The 23242-nt window shown below is 39.8% G+C and overlaps 1 protein-coding gene across 1 annotated transcript in view; it reads left to right on the forward strand.

Annotated features, from left to right (window-relative positions):
• The window catches only part of agbl4 (AGBL carboxypeptidase 4), a 277105-nt gene that overhangs the window by 88862 nt on the left and 165001 nt on the right, over window positions 1–23242 (forward strand). Inside the window, exon 4 of the mRNA XM_040129068.1 lies at window positions 22553–22647. Within this exon, the coding sequence (XP_039985002.1) occupies window positions 22553–22647 (95 nt within the window). The remainder of the gene's footprint in view (window positions 1–22552; window positions 22648–23242) is intronic.

The following is a 23242-nucleotide window of genomic DNA, read 5'->3' on the forward strand; positions in this document are numbered from 1 at the left end:
AGCTGCCTAAATAATTACTCCATTTGCCTACAGATACTTTCCCATTATAATGGGAAAGTATTACTTTATTTTAGAGTACAAATTGAAAGAATTGTGGCGTAACTTGTTTTAAGGACACTGTGGTTTTAAAAACTGTTGAAGTTCACAGTACAGTAAATCTCTAGCTAATCCTTAAATTTGAGATATAAAAGCATAGTACTTTGTGGATGAACTTCAGTTGAAGGGCGTTTTCACATTTTAGCTGTTTGAAGAGGTTTTTCCTGAACTGTGGCTGCTTTCTGTGAGAATTTGTTACATTTGTGGAAATAAGCAAGCTGCTGTTAAACTTGAGAGCTCCGGAAAACGATATCTGGTCCTCTTCAAAACATTTATGTGGGGTTTACTTCTAGTAAACTGCAAGTGCAGTCAGGTGTCTGCATCAAATGTTAAAGTCGAATAATTTGATGTTTGATGGTGTCACATAATTACCATCTGCCATTATGTAAAGTATGAACATAATATGAATCAGTAAAGAAATTATATAATAATCTAATTCTCCTTTGTGGTGCCAATGCAAGCACCAATTACAGAGCACTAAATGTATGTGTAAGCCTGCACTGTTCTGAGTCTTATCAAACAAATAAAATGGTACTGCTGCATTATGACATGCCAAGTATGACTGCTTTTCATCACCATTTGCATTTTACTGTTGCTCTGTAAACCCATCAGACATGTTTTCATGATGTGAAGTAATGAACAAAGTATACAAAGTTGCTTTGGATGTGGATTGTGCAAGTTGGAAGCATTACTGTGTGCAAAACCATAATGTGCAGTAATTGCTGTCCATCAGAAAACAAACGTGAGTCTTGAATCATATATTTGGACTGAGATTAACCCGAAATCCAGTAGGATTTGTGCTCCTTTTCTAAAAAACAAAAAACAAATCGGTTTTTCATTCTTCAGTCTTCTTCATAGCCTAAATATCTTTTCCCTTGCCTTCATTCGAATTTAAGTAGCCACCACAATCACTGGTAAAGCTGCCTGCTGCCTTCCAATCTGTCAGCACAACAAAAGCTCATTGAGTTTTCCTCTTAGAAGACCTCCCTATTTCCCTCAGAGGACTTCCCAGTAGCTCTCAAAGGTCCTTTCAATTTCAGAGATGTTCCTTCCCCTGAGAAGCCATCCAAACCTCCCATTCAAAATGTTTTGAGAGGAGGGAGAGAATGGAGAGAAAGAAAAGAAGGAAAAATCAAAGCTGCCTGACAAGCAGACCCCAACACACTCTGTTTCTCAGGTCTGCTATCCTGCCCTGGGCTACCAGCTAACAGATCTAGTATACAGCCTCACTGCCTCGCTGCCATTGGATCATTCACTCTCTGTGTCTCTGTGTCTCGCACTCTTTCTGTTCTTCTTTCTTTTTCTTAGTTCAGAGAAGGTGGTTATTAGGTCTGAGCCTACTCCCACCCCTCTCTCAAACCCATTTTCCCCTCCTTCAGTGTTTGTGCTAAGTGGGGACCTTCCATACTCCCACCAGTCCATCCACTTCACTGTGGTCCCTCCAGGCTCCTTTTGAAGGTGCTTTCATTTAATCATTTCTTTAAAAAAAGATTTTTTTCCAGGGCAGTACGAGGTCACAGATCACATCGGAGCTGCTTTCCGACTCAGTGACCATTTAATCAAGCCGAGGTCCATTTTGCCGCCGCTCTTTTCAGAACACCTTTTCTTCCTGGGGCTCGGGGTGAAGCTGGTGGCCTCGGCCCTCTGAATCCCATTCCTACCAAAGCTTTAGAGGTGAACTGGGTGACTTACACCAATTCCCAGGGATTTAGAGCTTGACTGAGTGTCCCATATAGCCCCGTTGCCTCACCTGAAATACTTCTACTTGCCCCTGACCCTAGCAGATACAGTCCAACACCAAATGTTCTGTCTGACTTCAGTATTTTGAAGTAATCAAGTTCCAAGTTGGTTGATATATATTGATATTTTTGTCAGCAGAACCCAATCAAGGTGATTCAGTTGACAAATCCAAAACACTGGATGACACCGCTAGTTTGGACAACTTTCTTTCAACAACTTGGCGGCTTCCGTTCAATGTAGCCACCTACTGCGATTCAGTTTGTGCGATTGATGTAACATTGCTTAGAGGCTAACAGAAATAGTGTCTGTACATGATTAAAGTATTCTTCAAGATGTTGGAATCAGACACAACTGCAACACTAAGCAAAAATAAAAACACAAAAAGAAGACCTTTCCCTGTCAGAGAATGAGGATGGTTTTATTAACTAAATTTAGCCTTTCACAGAGTAACAAAAATTTGGAGTACAAAATTAACAGACATACTGTACGTTTGAGGTTATTTCAAACAGTGTCACCATTACATAGTTTGTCCTCCAGAGAGCACTAACCAATTTATTTGTCAAGTGGAAAATGTCCAACTCGATACACATTGTATCTCTAATTACCAAATTTAACCAAATTGAGATTCCTTCATCATTGTACCGTAGTTTGATGCCTTACATAATTCCCAACATAGCCCTGCCCAGTTCAGCCTGAGCAGATGTTTAATCAGCTAGGATGAGTGAAAACATGTGCAGGTGTGAAGGGCCTTTAAATATCAAATAATGTGAGACTCTTGGGCCTTTATCCACTCTGTTGTAGCCTGACATCTCAGCAGCATTTGGAGTGTTGAGGAAAGAGGGGCATAAAGTGTGTTATTTTATTTTTTTTCTAAGTTTTTTTCTTTCTTTCTTTCTCTGTCTTTCTTTGGAACATGTAATTCGGCAACAATTAAAGTAGTGTTACTTATAATTTACATAGCTGCACAAAGTGAGCTCATGAGCAGAGTTGTCACTCCAAGATTTTAGTCTAGAAAACGGCCACAGAAAATCAACTGACTCGAGCAGTTAGAAGTCACACCATCCAGCAAACTATTTAGATGATGATTTGACAGTCTAAGTTTTGCAGCCGAATGGCCTATTTCGTGTCTTCGATTATTCAGAACCAAATTTTGATGGATAATGTAGAAGAAATCTGACATTTCCAGAACAGCTGACATGTTTTTTCAAATTAGAAATAAAAAAAAAAGAGCCAGTGACATCCCAGTGATTGATGCATTTGTCAATCAACTGTAGGGAAGGTGTATGTTGGTGGTAGGAAGAAACAAAAACAATGCTTTTTTGTGGAACTGTGTTAGTTAGTAATTAGGAAATGTCATAATTATTCAACCAAGTTATTAGATGTTTAAGATTATATTTAATTGTTAATCTGTCTCAAATCTATAGCCTTTCTATTATAATGGAATTATAAAATTGTGTGTATTTCTAAGACATAGGCCTTTTTCACTGACAAAAATTTGACATGTGACTGCAGGAAGAGCACAGGTGTAAATAAATTTAGCTGCATCAGTTTCAGGACCCTGGTATTGTGGTACTGTCATGACTCACAGAGACACTTGAATACAACAGAGCCATACTTCTTTATAGTAACACCTGTGTTTTTTTTTACTATGACAATGGAAAAAGCCCTATTTAAATACATGAAAATTTCAAACAAATGAAAAACAGTTTAAAAAAAAAAGAGTTTTCTCTTATACTGTAAGAGGTAAATGTTAAAAAAAAAAGTAAATGGACTTTGCACCCTTTTCATCATTAGGGTCTAATTCCCTTTGAAGGGCTTTAGGGTTTAGTTCTTCAACTTATACATAGAAAATAAATTATCGTCAAATTATCTCTGCTTTCTACATCTGAAAAGACTTTACTTCCCTGAGATTGAAATCAAGTTTGTCTGTTAAATAACTTATTTGTAAATTCAGAAACCCGATATTTGTTCATCTGAATTTTGACTAAGGATACATGACTATTGAATTGTGTTTAAAGCACTGTGAAATTGTTTTTTGCTAATAATATTATCATTCTTACCTTACCTTACATTCTTGTAATTCTGGAGCAAGAATGTACGATAAATTCAATTAACTTTTTTTGCTTCCCTAGTTTCATAATCCTCAGCAAAACACATTTGTGTGCTACATTCACTGAATGTTTGAAGGCATTTTGAGTCTTACCCCACAATGGTAGTTCTTCATATCAGTGTAGCACTAGAATGTATCATAGATTAGGTTGTCCACAAACACTCTGTGATACAAAAGAAAAATATCAAGAGAAAGTAGGTAGTTTTTTAGGTCTATTATAAAAGTCTCCATTTATGAATGTCCCCAAGCAACCTAGAATATTTACATTGAAAAAAAAAATTAATTTTGTCTTGCACTTGAGTGTATAAGTTACAGTAGTTTGACTCATTGAACTCTGAACTAAGGCCATGTATTTCATGTGGCAATCTCCTCCCCTTGCGCTATCTGCTTTTTACCATTTTAAAAATCCTCTTTGCTACGGGAAACAGCAACAACATCAACAACCAAATCTGAGCTATTACTTACTCACTTCACAAAAGCTTATGTGATATCAGTTTAATACATTTCTGCATGAGCCACATACAGCTAGCAAATTGTCTGAAGTTTTAATGAGTCAAGTGAGCTCCTCAAGAGCCAAAGTATAGTCAGGCTTCACCTCTAGGGTACCGATTGTCAAATTATGTTTGTCTTTTTTATCAGTAAAAGTCATATCACACAATCGACATACTGTACGTCTTCTACAGTTTTTTGTAATGTGTTCTTTTGCGGGAAATTATCCATTTGAATGACAGTGCTCGCTTCCCCGCATGCAAATATTCCACCCAAGGAACGTGCCACCAACACTATTTTGCAGAGGCACTGTTGCTGCATCCTGGGCTTAGCGCTAGCCAGATCATTTTTTTTCTCCTATAGCAGAATGGTAATGGGTGCAGCCAGACCAATCTCCAGTGCTGACACAGTGCTGGAGATTATTTGTGATATTTCATAAATCTGAATTTTTTGATATACCTATTTTTGTGGTGGCGGCATCAGCTTTACACTGAAAATGGCTGAAAAAATGGCCCTTCAGTGTTCACCAACAATGTATTTGTTTTCTGCCAAAATATCCGATCTTGCAGTACAATATCCACTTGTAGTGTCTATAGCATTATTAAACTTTTTTATGGTTATGTTTAGGCACTCAGAGCAATTGGTTAAGGTTACGGAAAGATTGTGGTCTGGTGTGATACAGAAATAGTTCACAGTGACATTACATTTAACAAAAACCACAATATTTCCCTAACCTGAATGGAAGGGCTTTTGTTGCCTAAACCTAACCACAGACAGAACTCTAGATGTAAACCCCGCTCTCTGGTTTGACAGTCGTGCACTTTGTACAACCATCATCCACATCAACCACCTCCTTGCGGGTCCCCTGCTATTAATAAATGTAGTTCTTCATTCATTAAAAAAAATATGGTGCCTCTGAACATAGTCTAGCCAGTGGTTTCCTACAAAACATATTTTCTGTTGCAGTTAAGTTGTGTAAAAACATATTTTCTAGGAGACAGGGTTGTAGGATTACGCACAAAAAAACTTGGATAGGATATTATTTAAAAAATAAGTTAAGATAGCAGCCAGTTAAAATAAGCACTTCCTCAAAGTTAGAGGACCTTTCTAGTCTTGGTTTACAATAATAAACACACAGTTAAGAGAGAGACTTTTGTTTTGTCGACCCAACCCTCCAACCCAGCCTCCACAGACTTTTCTGCTCTATATACTACGTCCCCTAGTTTCCTACGTTGCTCCCATTCATAATTACTACGGCAACTATAGGTCGCCTTACTATAAAGTGTAACTATGGGTTGTAATAAGATGCTATGGGCTTAGTTTTTACAGCAAAGTCTCAGTAGTTATTACAGCTCATAGTTTCAGAACATACACAAATGTTGTCAACTAGTTGATGGCCATTGTCTTTGCAATGCTTTCAAACTACAGCTTTAACAGAAGTTCTGAAGCAATTCATCAGTCACTCTTTATCTTTGAAGTTGGCTTGGTCTGTCAGGGCCCCAAGCCTCAAGTTTCTCATTCTCTGACAGATCAGCTGTCAAACTTGTCTCTTCCTGTTACTTTCTTTAATTTCTGTTAACTGGTGTGAACTGAAGTCAGCTAAACTCAAGTGATGTAAACTAAACTGACCTCAACCATTGGCTTTGTGGTGGAGTTGTTACTTGGTTTTATAGGGACACTTCCACCCCACTGTGCTCTTATTTATGAAACTAAGGTGATGGGACTCTTTCAATTGCAACATAATTTGTTGGGCTGTTTTCAGACGGCAAGTATGACACATCAAACAGACATTGATGGCTTCACCCCTCAAGTCCACATTTTAAAAATCTTACCATTGTTCAATGTTAGTTCCCCTATCCTATCTGTCTCTGCTGTCTATCTCTTGTGACTTCTCTGTTTCTACATTCAGTGTTTTGTTCTGTTCTGATTTCTCACCAAATGCAAAGTCAATACAGTGATCCTAAATTTTGTCAGTTAGGTAAATGAAGTTCCACCTGTTAACTAGGCTACACCTAATTTTGAAAGAATTTTCTGGTTTTTAAGTACGCCGTGTGCTTTATTATTTGGTTCTGTGTTAGTCAATCTGGCATGTGTGCTGGTGGTGATTTATTGATCTGTTTTGCTGCCAATCGATAATGGGTGTGGTATTTTCCATGCTTATCAGACTGTAATCAGTCAACTGGAGGAAAACTATCACTTTTGTTACGTGTGATGTTCCAAAGGTTACTTCCTTAATTCCATCATGCATTCAATAGATATTGGACACATTTTTTTTTCTTTCTCTTTCTTTTTTCCCCTCTCCATGTCCTAGAGTGATGATGCATTTCCTTGTAGTAATAGCCACAATACTGTTCCCCTGAAGCATTCGGACACTCAAGCCATTGTTCATCCTATGTCTCTGAGCTATCATCCTGTTACGTCTCCTTTCCTTAACTTCTGTTTGTGCTTGTCTGTCGTGTAGTGAAGCAGCAGATGCAGCGGTATCGACCATTTTGATCCTCTTTCATGATTTGCAGACTTGCAGAAAGAGACTAGGAGCTTTTTCCAGACAGACAGAAAGCATCGTAGCTAAAATAGAATGGTATGCCATGTTTTGACGGTCTCTCCTGGAGGGAGGCATGTAATTATGTGTGCTTGGTTGTGTATGTGTGTGCACCCGTGCATGTTGATTAGCTGGAGGTAGAGAAGATTGTTTTTTTTTACAGCCTCTCAATCACAAAGAGCCAACCAAAAGGTACACCTAGGCAAAGACATGGTAGATCATTTCTAGACTTACAGTCATTGGCTGTTAAGCAGTCATGCAGCTGGTGGTTAAAGAAGATCAGAAAAATATCCTTCTCGATTAAGTCTTTTACAAGAAGTACTCGAGTACAGAAAAGAGGTGTGCTGTGTATAGACTGAACAGCAAAATGATGTTCTAGATACACACTCTTTCCCTTCTCTGTGATTTATGGATTTAAACTGCATCTGTTAGGATCATCCAAATCCAACGTCCTCGGTGTTCCCCTGTCATGATGATGGTCATGTCAGCTTTTTGATTTATGCACCTCTATTCACAGCAAGTTGTAAAAATGTCTAGGCATAAATGATCTTGTAATTCTAACAGGAGCAAGGACACACAATGTCAGTGTGCAGCACCTGAAACCCAGCACAGTCCATCTATGCAAGTTGCAGAGTCACAGCAATAGCACTTTCAGCCGTACAATGCTGGACATACAGTTCAGTCCAGCATGTGCCACCTAAAGGCAACAGAAGTCCCAATAGCAGCCTTTTAGACCTGCTGATGTGGACCTGTTGATGTAGCCACTCGCAGTCAATGAGTCTTTTTTTTTTTTAATAAATGAAGCACCGCATTTCTTAACAGGAGCAAAATCGCCTGGAGGTGGCTGGAGTGGATGGTGGGTGCACAACATGCACAACTGTCACACTGCAGACTGGGGTTCACATCCACCGTCCTGTCTGTGGTTAGGTTTAGGCACCAAAAGCTTTTTGGTTAAGTTTAGGGAAAGATCATGCTTTTTGTTAAATGTAAATAAACACATTGTGTCTGTAGTAACTGTAAACTTCTTCTGTATCAAACCAGACCACAATTTTTTTCTAACCTTAACCAAGTACTCTGTGAGTGCCTAAACATAATCATAAAAAAGCTAACTAATTCTGCAGTCACTACAAATGAATATTGTATTGTTAGATCAGATATTTCTACAAAAACAAATATGTTGTCTGTGAATGTTTTACTGATCTGTTAAGTATTTATGTATGTGCGACTTTCTAAATATGTTAAGAAAAAACAACATATCCTCATTACATTAACAGAGAACGTAATCTGGTCACACTTACATTTCCTCCAAAACGTATTTGCTTTTGCAGTTTAATCGTATAGAAATGTGATTTTCAAGGCTACATGGTTGCTTATTTGTTGTCTTGCTCAGAGTTAGATAAGTAGATCAAAACCACTTCCTGTACTGTAAATACGGTAAGTACTGTAGCTGGATCCAGCAGCCAGTTAGCTTAACTTAGCACAAAGACTAGAAACAGGGGGAAACAGCTAGCCCAGCTTGGTCCAAAGGTAACAAAATCCATGTTTTAGCACCTCTAAAGCTCCCTAACATGTGTCTTGTTTGTTTAATTCATACAAAAACTGTCGTGTATAAACGACAAGTGACAGCTCTATGGAGGTTTACATGTAGGAGTATTTCTTTGCCGGGAGCAGTAACTTCATGGAGTCTCTCCTGGTTGCCTAGCAACTGCCCCCCCGCTCTATTGTATTTCTATTTGAGTATTTAATACACTGAATGACAGTGTGACTCAACGAGATGCATTTTTATTAATTATTTTATTTTAGCCAACAGTTTGTTCTCAAGTGATAAATGTAAAATCTGTGTCACAGCATAGGTAATAATTTGTTGTTAAGTCTAGGGAATTTAATTTCCAGTAAGCCTTATGGCTGTACCAGCTACCAACAGGCCATCACATATGGTGAATGCCTCTGGTTGCCAATCAACGAAAAAGGCTGCAGGCCTAACCTGAACCCCAGTTAGCTTGACTAATTTCCCACTGTCGCTGTCATTTCAGTTAACAAATACATGCAGACAGAAACTGAACAAAAATACTAAAGGGACTAGGGTCATCATCCATTGTCCATCACAGACCCAACAAAAAGTTCCTCTTTGCATTCATCTGCAGCACGCCACGCTGATGCAGCTGTCATTAATGTGTTATTACATCTGCAGGTCTAAACTGATGCTGCACAGATTAGCAGGTGTAGAACAAGTCTGATAATGACAGCTCCCCCTTTTGGACAATCTGCAGCCTGCTAAACATAAATGTGTGAGTTTGTGAGTAAGTTAGATCCAGTTCCATGAGGATGAGTCACATCTAATTAAAACAAATTGGATGTAATGCTGGCAACTTGTACATTGTGCTCATGTCATGTCTTAGAAGAAAGAGAGAAAGAGAGTGAGTGCAGAAAGCAATTGATATTCTGCTGGGGCATCTGCCATTCATAACATTCATACGGAATTTAGTGTCTCAGCACCCTGTGCTTATCCAGCAGGGCTGTGGGGTCAGCGCCCTCGTAGACCTACCTCACGAGTCTCAACACTGACCTGTGACATCACTTCCTGCTGACACAGCACGGCTGTCAGAGATGAGCCTCAGTGTCCTTCAACATCCATCCGCTCCCACTCATGTAGCTGCTGTGAAAACAGACACAAGCACACACACAGCCTTCACACAGCCTTTGACCTCTGTTTTGTTCTCTGTTCTCAGCAAGCTTTTAAATTAGTCTGAATGTGTTATATCAGTGTGTCAGAGTGAAGGCCTGAGGCAGCAGTGCAGAGAGAAGAGACTGAGAATATGGGCTGCAAGTAGTACTGGACTCTCATTAACCTCCCTACCTCCTCTCTCTTCACCAAGTCTCCTTCATCAGCTTATCCAGGCCTGAAGTGACACATGGGCCTCTAGAGTGTCAGTACCGATAAAGATGCCGCTACTTCAGCGTTTTAATTGGAACTTCTGCTGTTGATGTGTGAACAGCTGTAGGACGGAGAAGGGCAGATCTATCATCCCTGCCCTCCACAGACTGCCTGAGGTCAAATGGCAGCAGTTACTGTGGCAGGAAACCCCCAAAGCTCCTGTTTATTTATGATTTTATTGCTCCACCCCTCCCTCTGCACCGTCTTGCTCTCACATCTGCATATTCACGTCTGCTTGTGAAATGACTGAGGAAGAGAGCGAGAGCATCTGGAGGAGTATGGGGCTGGGCTGGAGTGAAATGACCAGCAAGGACGTATTTACAGATTCAGTGCGGGGTTGACATACTCACACTAGCTGACACAGATGCGCGCGCACACACGTGCGCACACACACACACACACACACACACACACACACACACACACACAGACACACGTGCGCACACACACACACACACACACACACACACACACACAGGCACACACTCACATACACTTCTTTGAATCCTCGACTCTCCCTGCAGACACAAATCCATTATTCATTTCAAAATGACTCATTTTCGCCCTGTGGCTCCTGGCAGTAGTGTGGCGCCTGACCAAGGGGGGTGCTTTTTCTAATTAATGCAGATGGCGCAAGAAAACAAAAATAACATATTTACTCTGACGCCTGATATTATAGTGCAGGCGTGAAACACTGCTGGTGGCAAAATATAGTCTTTGACCTATTATAACCCTGCACACTTAAGACTGTAGCTTGCTTTCAGGGGACAGATCAGCTGAGCTATCCTCGCTCTTATCCTTTCTGTTTATGTGGTGGTGTTTTTTCATGTTCTATCAAGTTATACAACAGAAGTAAATCCAACTACACAAGTATGCATAATGTTCTCAGGCGGGCAAACTGGCATCTCAAGCCACCGGCTGTAATTCACCCGAAGCTGTGTACTTTTGCCTTTTCTGTATCTGAAGTCAACCCTTGTCACTCAGCATGAGTAAAGACCTGATAGGTACAAAGCTACCAAGACCTACATAAGCAAACATTAAGCATCACTCTATGTTGTCTAAGCACAGGGAAGAGAACAAAATTCTCCTCAAGCTGTCCTTCTGAGATGTGATCTAATTTTAATGAGCCCACTGAATGTCAATGAAAGCATTGCACACATGTTTTCCCCTTACACTTTATAAACTATGTAGTGTGCTGACACATAGGACCAGAGATCATTTTGGTATGTGCATGTATACATGCATGCAAACTCTTACATACACAGACAAACAGACAGAGTTACACACACGTGTTCAAAGGTATCATTACTATACGCAGCCCAAGATCAAGGTGGGGCCACATCTTCTACTGCAAATATTTGATAAGGCAAACACAGTGCTGCTTTGCATGCTATTAGATGGCAATCTAAATAACATTTACATGTCATTTACGTCTATTACCTCCTTTTTGAAGAGTGGTGTCAGCACTATGTGCATATTAAAGCTCATATTAATTCCACCAGCCAGCATGGTTCCTTTGCCGAATTTGCAAATTAATTCAAATATGGGTTTCCTCCCCAGACAGTTTTTGAAAGGTAGTGATTATAGGGAATGGTTATGATATTTGGAGACACAATATTTGACAATGCATGGATATGACGTCTTAGTTGGTTTAGGTCTTTGGTCAAAGAAATATCACTGAACTAAATGTTTATTCTTTGACCATAGTCTGTTGTCATTTGTGTCATGACATTTTATATCTGCTTAAAAGTACTGTATGTAAACATATTTGAGGGAATACAGCACTAATGATTTGCAGCAGATTTTTTTTTGCTTCTTGTTCATGAAGATGATGTTGACAACACAGACTGTAGACTTGTAAGCAGGTGACATAATTGTTTAGCATACTTTGTCTGTATCTGACTTTAATTTTCTCATACTGTCTGTTCATCGCGGCAAAGAGGTTCGTACAATACAACTTGATTTAGCAGCCCAGCCTTAGAAAATCACGTCAATTAGTGCAAGCAAGAATAATAATGAAACCATTTAATTGCATTAACATAATGCCTTTGAACGATCATTACCAAAAATGGTCGCGATAATAAAGCAATTACTATTTTGAGACAGCAATTAGCCCAGCACCTTTTTCAGATGCCATAATTACCACCGGCAAGAGGAACATGGATGGATGCTCATGTGTTGCAAGTCTGCGAAGGAGCTGGAAGCAATGAAGAAGATGAAGATGAAGATGGGTTAGATAGGCTGTCAAAGACCAGGCATATCACTCTAAGGACGTTATTCCCCTCTGACACATCCACAATAACCCTCAAGAGGAGCAATTGCTTCTCTCTGTCCATGCACGAATTTCAATGTTGTTTTGCACACATCTCTCCATTATGAAAGCTTTTTTTGGTAACGGAGGAGATGTTGAAATTGAGGGAGTGAGAAGGAAGGAGCGAGGCAGGCATGGATGGTGGAAGGGCGGGAAGAATGAGAGAGAGATTGGTTTTCATGCCCGGTAGTCAGCGAGCCTGTAAATCTCCCAGGAGCGTAGTGGAAGACAGCAGAAGGTTGATAGTCATCCATCACTCCTGACAACCCCACTGCTCTGGAAAGGCCTGACAGCACAGCCCTGCCTGAGAGAGGGGGAGAGAGAGAGAGAGAGAGAGGGGGGAAACACAAGAAGATAAATAGAAAGGGATGCTGCCTGCAGAATGAGCAAATTAACTGTTCCATGTTTAAAGCGGAAGGCAGAGGGGAAAAAGAAGGTGAGAAGAGGAGAAGTGCAGTAGGTGGCTCTTACAACCGTTCTGTTCATCCCTCACTGAGTGCCTGTGACAGCGGCAGTTCCGCTTCTGAGGGAGTGGACGTGGACTGGCTAGAACTAGCTCTGTCCTCTTCGCAGCAGAAGAGCAAGAACATGTGGCTTGTAGTCTCAGGAGGTGCAAATTTATATTCTTCAGATTCTCTTTGTTTTTTTGTGCTTCATACGTGAACCGACTCAAATGAGTACATTCCTGAGAATTACCTTTAAAATTTCCATTTTCCCTGTATGGTATTGTGTTCTCTTGGTAGGCCATAATCATATGCATTTTCATGTCTGCTTCAGATCTGTGTTATGATCATGTGAATATTTAAAATATGTAAATATTAAATGTATAAACTACTACTTTGCAACATCAAATTCATTTTGAAAGGAACAAAATGCTGCCTGATTACATTTATATAAAAATTATGGGTAAAAAGATTAAATAACTGTATTCGCCAAATCCCAAAAATGTTGATACTGAACAAATTTGAAAAAGATGCACTTACAACATTTTTATTTTGGTTTATTCACAAAATCTGCTCTTGCAATGCTATATCCACTCATAGCAAGTAAAGGACGATTCAACTTTTTCATTGTTATGTTTAGACACTTGGACACAGGACATTTTCACTTAACATTAATTAATGACATTTAACATTTAACTGGAACCACAATCTTTCTCTAAGCTTAACCAAAGTACTTCCATTGCCTAAACCTAACCATACGCGAATGGACGCAGACTCCGGTCTCTGGTGTATATAATCCAGGCAGGAATTATGTTTCCATAAAAAATGTAATTGCCAAAACAAATTAATATTACAAAGACATTTGTAGGGGACAGTGTTGGTCTGTAACAACTGAAAGCAGACCTATTATAGTACTTATAGTACTTACTCGGGGTCTGAGTGCAGACTATCAGTAAGATGTAGAGATATACTGATCAGCCAACATGTATGTTCCTTACCTCTAGTAAAATAACCATTCCTTTTTATTATAGCTTTCGAAGTGTAGGTGTGGGCAGGGTGGTAATAAAAATGGAACTGCATGTTCAAAGAACAAAGGGGCTTATTGCCAAGGAGGTGTCCAAACACCCTGTCAGTTAAACAGACATGGAGTCCCTACATATCTGACATTCTGTGGGTAGCTGACCCTAACCCATTCTACACATATCAACTCTGAAAATAACACAGACTACAGACAAAAACACACACAAAGACATCCATTATTAAATCACAACATGAATGTTTGATCTTATTATAGCGCCGCAGTGTTTCTATAGCACGTGCAGTATGCGACTGGATAATTAAATTAAAAGCAATGAAAGTCTTCCGTAGAGGTTAAATAATGTTTATCTCTAGTCTTTCACAGCTAGCTCACTGTGCGACTTGTAAAATAATCATCAATAAAATAAAACGTTAATCTTTCACAATTCCAGTTTATGTGTTTAGGTATCAGTGTGTGTATCTGTGTCTCTGTGTGTGTGTGTGTGTGTGTGTGTGTGTGTGTGTGTGTGTGTGTGTGTGTGTGTGTGTGTGTGTGTGTGTGTGTGTGTGTGTGTGTGTGTGTTTGTGTTTGTGTGACCTCCATCAGTGTCTGGAGGGTACTGGCCATTGCTGTCACTCAGTGCGAGAAAAGCCCTAATTAAAGAAGTTCCATTTGTACATCGCCTTACAATGGAGGGGAGAGATTGCCTTTCAATTCAGTAACCAATGCAGAAACTTCCTCCTCCTTTGGTTGAATAAAAGAGTCTGATACAAAAAGCCATGAATGCCTAAACCAAACAAAAGCTCTTTAAAAGACTGTCACTGTGCTATCTGATATCTCCTGGAACAGCTCTGCTTTGAATAAATCTTTTTCAGTGAGGGAGGGAGAAGGAAATTAAAAGCTGACATTTAAAAGGCTGCTGCTGGGACTCATGGCCCCCAGGATCAATAGCTAGTATATCTCACAACTTCCCCCGCATATTAGCTCACTTTTTCGACGGGGCATCTCAGACTAAGTACAAACAAACCAAACTACTGTAGGAATATTACTGTGTTGTTTTGTCAGTTTACCTTCAGGTGTGTGTGTGTATGTGTGCGAGAGTTGGTCGAGTATCAGATGGGGGCGGGATATATGTGTCTATCTCTGTCTCTGTGTCTGTGTGTGTTTGTGTATTTGTAATGTGTTTAAAGAGTCCCATTCTCCTCTTCCTTGTGTCAGCACCTTGAGTTGACATTGTTCATTAGGGACCTAAACTGTCAGCAACAACGTCACACCGAAGGAAAAAAGGGAAGGTAAGAAGGTAAAAGAGAGCAGGATTAGTAAAGTGTGTGTGGACTGTGTGTGAGTCCGGGGGGTACTTGTGTTGGTGGCATTGCTGACATTTAGTTGTACTGGGTGACATTGTCAGCATGCAACTTTGTGAACAGTCTGTCAGGTTATGCATAGCCAACTTACTCAAGGTCATGTGTGTGCTCCCAAAGGAAACATATCCCTGGCCCCCTGTCTCCCTCACATGCAAACACACACACACACATACACACGTGTCCTACCCTACACGTATGAGACTTTGACCCCCGTCCTCTCCCATAGGGGCTCAGGCTGTCCCTCAGTGTTCTTCTGTCATACTGTTATCCCCACCTATTGCTGCCTTGTGACCTTCCTCACTGTCACCAGGGTTTACAGGGGCTTAGCCACAGCTGCGCTGCCCTGTTTGAGCAGGCCTTCACCATAATGCCACACTGGGAGGCACCACAAACCCGCTGAAAAGGCTTCAGGTTTTTTTTTTGCGAGTGTTAAAATAAACAACCAGTAGTATTTTATGTAAATTAAACAGGCTATTTTGACAATTGTAAGCCATATTAAAACTTTTGTACCATTCAGCTGAAAATACCTGTATTACCATGCTAGTCTGTGCACCATGTAAGAACTACAGTTTATTCCAACTTGGTGTTTAATTTTCATAGCTCTACCAATCGGTTCAATTGGTTTTGATAAAACTGTACCCACCAAAGTAGCGAGATCCCAGACTGTGTTAAAACATAGTGGCTAATAAAATAGATGCAATCGGGCCCAACAAACACGAGCAGTCAGACAATTGCAGAGGTTGCCAAAGCAAGATAACACTTTTGCCAGATTATTATAAACTATTTTTTTTTGTGGAGCTAAAAGCAAAAGTGATCACACCCACATTGTTGCTTTTAATTGCACAGGAAACTGCACATAACAACAGCGAGTGCATTGAGTCAAACCTTTATCAGGAAGTCGCTCTGTAAGCTGATGAATGTGATGGATGTTTACAGTAGACAGTTTAGATGAAACTTCACTGTTTGCCCCTGTTGTCTCTTCAAAATAATTTGAGTTTGTTTACAACCTTCTGATTGTCTGTCCGCTCGCATTTGTTTCATTGTTGGATCTATTTTTATTTATATCGCCATGTTCCGAGATTTCAACCATTTCTTAAGTATGTACAACATTATCATGACCAACACAACTGATGACATGAGATATTAAAGTAAAAACCAAGTTGTAATAAACTTTCTCAACTAGCGTGTAGCTACGGCTAGCCCACTGGCTTACTTACCACAAAGGTATTAACCTAAGTGACAGCTGTCTGCGAGGACTGGTATCTGCCAGTGACATATCAGCTTTAAATGCCAACTGCCAGGAAGTGATTTCTGTCAGTGAAACACAGAGCCATGCTGTTCGTGTAACTTGCATAATGGCATGCAAGTACAGTGGAACAGCTGTGATATATACACTAAAACTTCCAGGCATAATTTGCCACCGTCACAACACTAAAATATTTCGCAGCAATCAGGAAGGCTTAAACCATATTCTTGATATGTTTTTAGTTTGCCGTTTGTTGCTGTTATTCCTTCAGTTCTCAATTATAATTTACCTTTACTCTTTATAAAAAATACTTAAATGTATTCTTATCCAATTTCTAAGTTAATCATCAAATAAATTTGATGATTAACTGATTCTACCATAGTTCAGGCACAGTTCAGGTGCTTATTAGTGGACATGCAGATCACTACATTAGTTCAACATGTGTTTGTAAACATGTCAAATTAATGTAACAACATTGTCCAGGTGAGGAGCAATGCTACATAATTACTCATCACTTCACTATATGATTTCTTCATCATTTCACATTGCATACTATATGGGAATCAGGGGTTATTTGAAAGTAACATTTGATTTTGACTATTTTACTTTAAAGTGCAACAATTGTGCTTATATTCTGAAACTTGAAACATAATATAATATCTTGTGTATTACACTCACTGCTATTCTGTATATTATGAGAGCTTGCACAAAATTAGAAACTGAAAATCTGTTGTGAGAACTAAGTCAAAGCAATCATAAATCACTGTAATGTGTGTCAAACTGAGTCTTTGTTTAAACACCCTGCCTCTATTAATAGTGTATGTGTCTGTGTTTGATTTCACATAACAGTAATTATGTGTACTGTGTTTATATCTTTGTATGTGTGTTTCTGGCACATGTGTGCTCATGCTGGACTCTGGGTGTGTGTACTGTGCTCCTGTGCTGTGCTCCTGGCGGTGTCAGGTAGTCCCCAGTACAGTGGGTAGTTGGCATGCTGTGCATCAGTGATCAGACTGATCAAAGACAACAAGAGAGGAACAGGCAGAGCTGCCAGCAGCTATCAGCCTGCCTGTCTCTGATGGCTATGGACAGGGCTCACAGATCGGCTCTGCTCGCTTGTGTTATGCTGAGGAATCACAGTGTAGCCAAGGTGATTCATGGAACCACAGTTTGGTGATGCGTTTAGGTAACCTCGCCTGACACCTAATGGGACAATTTGTCTCGGCTACATAGTTGCTGTTTTGTTTAGACCACTGGGTAACATTTCAAGTGCAGTGTTGTGGGAATAACAATATTTCTGTGATGAACTGAATTTAAAGTAAAAATCAGATTTTTGCTACAATCTGAGCCTGGGGTTCGGCAATAAGAAAGAGTCCCTGGAACAGTTTCAGTTTCTGTGTTTTGCACATAGACCCATCAGCACAGTGGACTCTTGCCAAAACTATGATAGAAAAAACTCCCTAGGCTGTGGGCCACCTATAGTAACCACGTTTAAACACTTTAAATTATGATCTGCAATTAAATCTTGATATTTTTGTAGTTTGTGAGTAATATAGTGTAATAATTTAACTGGATAACAGGTCATTTACGTTTTGGTTTCTATACATCACCAACTGTTTAACAACAGTTGACATTACAGCATTTCAGCAGTTGTTAATTCAAAAGTCACACCCGTTATCATGTTAAGGGGAGTAAACAACCTTAAAACAGGCCTATAGTTTCTGCTTCACTGAAGAACCAGAAAAAGTTTATTTTTAAAATCTTGAATACAGTCAAAATCACCAGTTCCACATGAAAATAGTTGTAATTTATCTGGTCAGGGTTGTTTTAGAACTTAATCTACTCAGCAACACCTTTCACATTCTGGACATGTTATTATTTTTACAATTATAATGATAAATAATCATTATAAAGTCTGCTCAGCCATCATCACCAAAAGGACAAAGTGCTCAGGCTCTCTGTAGAGGTCTTGGTTTCTTTAATAATTTATCAAGGCTTCTTCCAGGAAGCAATGCTATCTTGCTACACGCTGGATCGATGGAGATCAAAAGACAGCGTTTGGTCCTAAATGCAATCCAATCCTGAAGCGGTACCAGCAAGGCTATTTTAGTGCCAAGCCCTGTGGCTGGCTGGTGGCAAGTCTCTTTAAAGGTTAACAAAGATGTTGGGATTAGAAATTGGTCATTTAAACCCAAAACAGTTTTGAATGAGACGTCTGTTCTTCCTTTAACCCTGATGTACAGCTCACGCTCACAGCACACATCCCAGTGTCCCTGTGCTCAGTAGAATATGTTTCAAATAAAAAAAATGGTACATTAAAGCAAAGCTTTATTCCTAGATTTTGATTTTTTTTTATTTTTTTTTTTGGGGATTTTTTTGCAATTGCAAGGAATTATTTGTTTGGTTATTGGTTTCGATTTTGATCAACTACCTCATTAAGTCTGCAGATCCACTGGTTTAATATGCACAAACTGCCTTTATGTAAGTTTGAAAATATTTCTTCTTTTGAAAACAACTCATTTTGAATTGTCAGAAACTTTTTAGTTTGTTTTACGCTCGGATGCAATATTTAAGGATGTCTAATGTCATATATATAGTTTGACTGTGCAATGTTAGTGTTTGTGTGTCTGTCTGTTGTGACACCACAAAGATACCTGTTCCAGTCTGCCATTCGGCAGCGATGGGGATGGCGCAGGGCTTTGACACGCTCCATCGACATGACAGCTTAGACAGCATGGATGTTAATCTCTTCTAACTGCTCCCAGCCTAATTAAATCTTCCAGGGCAGCACACATGTGTAGACACATGTACACACACAAATACGTAAACGTACACACTTGTGGAGGCTTCTAAATTGGTACTGGTTGTGCGTAAGTTTTAACGATCTGGAGAATTGGCCACAGCAGTTTTCTTGATTGTATTTCAGTGAAATATTGCATGTGTGTGCGTGTGTGTGTGTGTGTGTGTGTGTGTGTGTGTGTGTGTGTGTGTGTGTGTGTGTGTGTGTGTGAGAGAGAGAGAGAGAGAGAGACGAAGAGAGAGAAAAAAAATCAAGTTGATTGGTCAAGTATGCTTGCAAACACAATGAATTTGACTCCTGTTGTCAGTGCTTCGTAATGTTTGTAGATGCAGCGCTAACTGAGAAACACATGCAGAACAGCAGCAGCATTGGTCTTTAACTTTGTTTCTTGTGTAGACAAAAATCACATCACTTTCTGTGGCGTATATGTAAGTCCACTAACATGATTGTGTAAATTTAGAGCTTTCTGTATGCACAATACCGTAGATCCTCTGCACACAGCAAATTCTTCAAGTTAGAGACTGCAGATGGAAAGCTCACATGAATCCTATGAATCCTATGAAAGTATCACCCATTCTGAGCCAGAAGAGATTCCTTTACAGTTGCATCAAAAGTTGTATTTTGGTATGCATTTAATCTGAACTAGATGAATAATTTTAAAGTTAAAAGTGAAAGAGGCAAAACTCAACATACATGAAAGGGTTTTGTTGATTTTGGAGAAGCTTCTGTCAACCAAAGCCAAAAAAATTGATCTTTGTGCTTCCCCTTGTGATAAGAGGTGTTCTTAGCAGATGGAAACGCAAACACAATTTCATGCAGAAATGAATACCAAAATTGCACTGGTCCCCTTGATCTGCTTAACCTCAGTTACATCATTCCAAACACCAGGGTGAAGTTAGGTTTTTTGTAGAGCCATGAATTTACCAAACTGGACTTCTAACGGCATGGTGTGCCAACAAGCCACAGGCTAGAGCTCATAGGCTGTCATACCCATAGAAGTTAGGCTTTGTAACATTGATTCTCACAAATGAGCCACAAAACTCACTGAAGCACTGCTCTCTTTAGGAAAAACTGAAACACCAGAGAGAAACATGCTACCAAATGCTAAATAACTGCCTTCTTTTCTATACTACTTTTTTACCAGTTACCTAAAAGTCTAGATGAATGCTTCTTTGTATTAAAAAGATAAAAAATCTGTTTGTGTGTGTGTGTGTGTGTGTGTGTGTGTGTGTTTGTGTGTGCACGCATGTGTGTGTACATTTGATAAAGTAAATATCCACAATTGTGTATGTGTTTGTATGTTTTAAATGGACTGTAATTTTAACTCTGTAACTGTAGAAAGCAATAGCTGTCTGTTTTCAGGATGAGAAACTAATTAACCTGTTACTACACTAGATCATATAGCGGATACTACTCTAAAGGAATAATACAACACTCTTGTAACTTCAAATTTGTGATACATGCAGGTCTTGTACACCCATAGTGGAATAATGCTTGTTAATGCTTGTTGTGAATGATACAGGGTTTTCCTATGTTGCTTTTAAACTTCTGAAAGTTCTTCTTGTCTTGTAGGTTAAAGACTGACTTTCTGATCTGATGTTAAGTCACAACACGAAGAGATTCTATTTTAATCTGTTTAGCTTCAGTGAAATCAGAGTATCACAGAGGGAAACTGAGACTTTGAAACGCCATGTGCCTGCCTCTCTACCTAACAGCCTACCTGTCTGTGTCCTCTACATCTGTCCACTCAGCCAGTGGAGCCCAGTTTATTTTCTTTAACTGCCTTCAGTAACTCTCCCCCACCCATATTTATCTCTCCTGTCTCTTTGTCTGTCTGTGTCTATCCCTATGTCTCTACCTTGCAAAAGCACCTTTTTCACTGCTTGATTGTCTCCCACCCTTGTATTGTGTATCATTCTGCCTGCGATTCAGTCTTCTTTTTCTTCCCTTTGCCTGTGTCTCTTTCATCTGTCCAGTCTCAGCTCCCTCTGAGTTAAACAGGCTGAACAAATAGATTACAAACAGTGGGTAGAGTGAGGCTAAGGAGGAAGACAATCTGAATTTGTTGTGGATAAAGAATGAGGATGGAGGCTGTGCAGTCAAAGAAAGCCGGTGGAGTCAGAGTAAGGCTGTATTTGCCTGAGGGGAAAAGGCTGAAAAGTAGCTCTCGCAACAGATGTGCGGGGCAGTAAAGTGTAATTGAAATGCCAGCAGCAATGGTCTTATCTCCCTGCTACAGGAGCCTGCTGCCAGTCTCAACATCAGTTAGATGTCATTTTACCTAAGTCTGAATCAGCCTGCCACAATCCGCAATCCCCATTCCTCTGATGCTAGGCAGGAGAAAAAGGGAGAAATGGATGGTGTTGAGGGAGAGGAGAAAGAAAAGGAGGGAGAGGAGGGTGGGGAGTCTGTAATAGGATTTCAGTAGCACCCAGTTAACTTCCACCACCTGGACTTAGTTGGTAATTTGATATGCCCCATCAATAAGATTCATTTACCTCACTGCAGTATTACCATCGCGATTCATTTGACTTTTAAAAAAACTTTATTTATTAATTTCCCTCTCCACATTTTCCCACTTGTTCTGATCCTAATCATGCATACCTGAGGTGTGAGGAAGGACGGGGGAGCTATTCCACAATATTTAAGCTAAGAAAGAAGGTCCTCGATCCAGTGGAGGTGGAAAGCCAGACATCATCGCTCCAGGCAAAGCCTAATGTTTTGGGCCAGGCAGCATCCCTCTGGGTAGAGCCATAATGTCCCCTCAGATTAGAGGCTGGCGATTCGCAGAGCTGGTGCCTTTTTTATCAGGAACTTTGTTACTGCAATGTGGAATACTCTATATCTACCCACTGTCATGTTAATGTGCTGAGATTTTGGTGCTATCGATGGTGGTAGTGGAAATTTTTACCTCTCACTGAGTTTCTTCTGCTTTTTGGGAGGTTATATTTTTCAGCCATTTCCAAGTCACATGAGAAGGAAATGGTTGTGAAGTATGAGTCATTTTTTTCTTTTTAATCATATAGACCGTGCAGAAGACTTTCAGTGCTATGACTGTTGGTCAGATTTAGTCTGAGTTTCTTGAAATTTTTTAAACAAAGTTATGTTTACGTTCAGTGTTACTCACCTAAAGTAATTCTGTGTATCATTCGAAGCCTGACAAATATATTTAATGCCTTTTCTTCCTTATAAACATTTACAAAGTGGTATTTTAAAAAGAAATGTTTACATACACGTCTGATACCTTGCAGTCTTCTTCTCCACTGGCTTTGGTACATGGCTGCATTTCTTTGCACATTACTATAGCTAAGTGTTGTTAAGAGTAATAGTTATCATGTAGTTCATGAGCTTGTGCAAACAAAAAACACAATGTATAAAAAACATTGATCCATAGTGCTAGTTGTGGTCAAATATTTGGTGACTTTAATGTGGCTTAAATGTTTTTCAATTTATTTCAGAGAGTCATTTTCAATGTGGTCAACTTCTCCAAGACCAAGAGCCTGTACAGAGATGGCATGTCTCCTGTGGTGAAGTCTACCAGCAGGCCAAAATGGTAAGTAGGCGATAACAGCATTAGCAAAGATTTTGTGAGCTTTATTTAAAGGTAAATGCTTTGTACTTTGCTTTGCATGCTGTATTGTAACGACGTTTCATCTATAAAACTTTAGTCCACACTGTAGTCACTAGAATGCTAACAGAGTACTTTCTATTACTTTGAAAAACTTTTCTTCTCTGCCCATCAGTAGACATACACACATTCTCTTTCCCTCTTATACATAGACACACACACACACACACACACACACACACACACACACACACACACACACACACACACACACACACACATACACTCTCTAAAGAGTGATACTTGAGATTTCCAGAGTGGATGCGTCTGGGCGCATTAGCATGTGATCCATTGGTTGCCAGTATGACGGCTGTCTGATGTAATAACGCTTGACTGATGGATGCAGAAATTTGTGTGTGAGTGTGGTGTGTGCGTGTGTATGGGAATGAATAGGTGTGGCAGGATGGAATGGGGCTGGTGCAGTGGGGTTGGGCACGGCGTCTGCCAAGCAAGCTGGTGTATCCAGTCGGGCAAGGAGGGAGAACAGGGTAGCATGATGAAGTGTTGCCGTCCAAGAGGA

This window comes from Xiphias gladius, chromosome 6 (assembly GCF_016859285.1).
Source record: "Xiphias gladius isolate SHS-SW01 ecotype Sanya breed wild chromosome 6, ASM1685928v1, whole genome shotgun sequence".
NCBI classification, from domain to species: Eukaryota; Metazoa; Chordata; class Actinopteri; order Istiophoriformes; family Xiphiidae; genus Xiphias; species Xiphias gladius.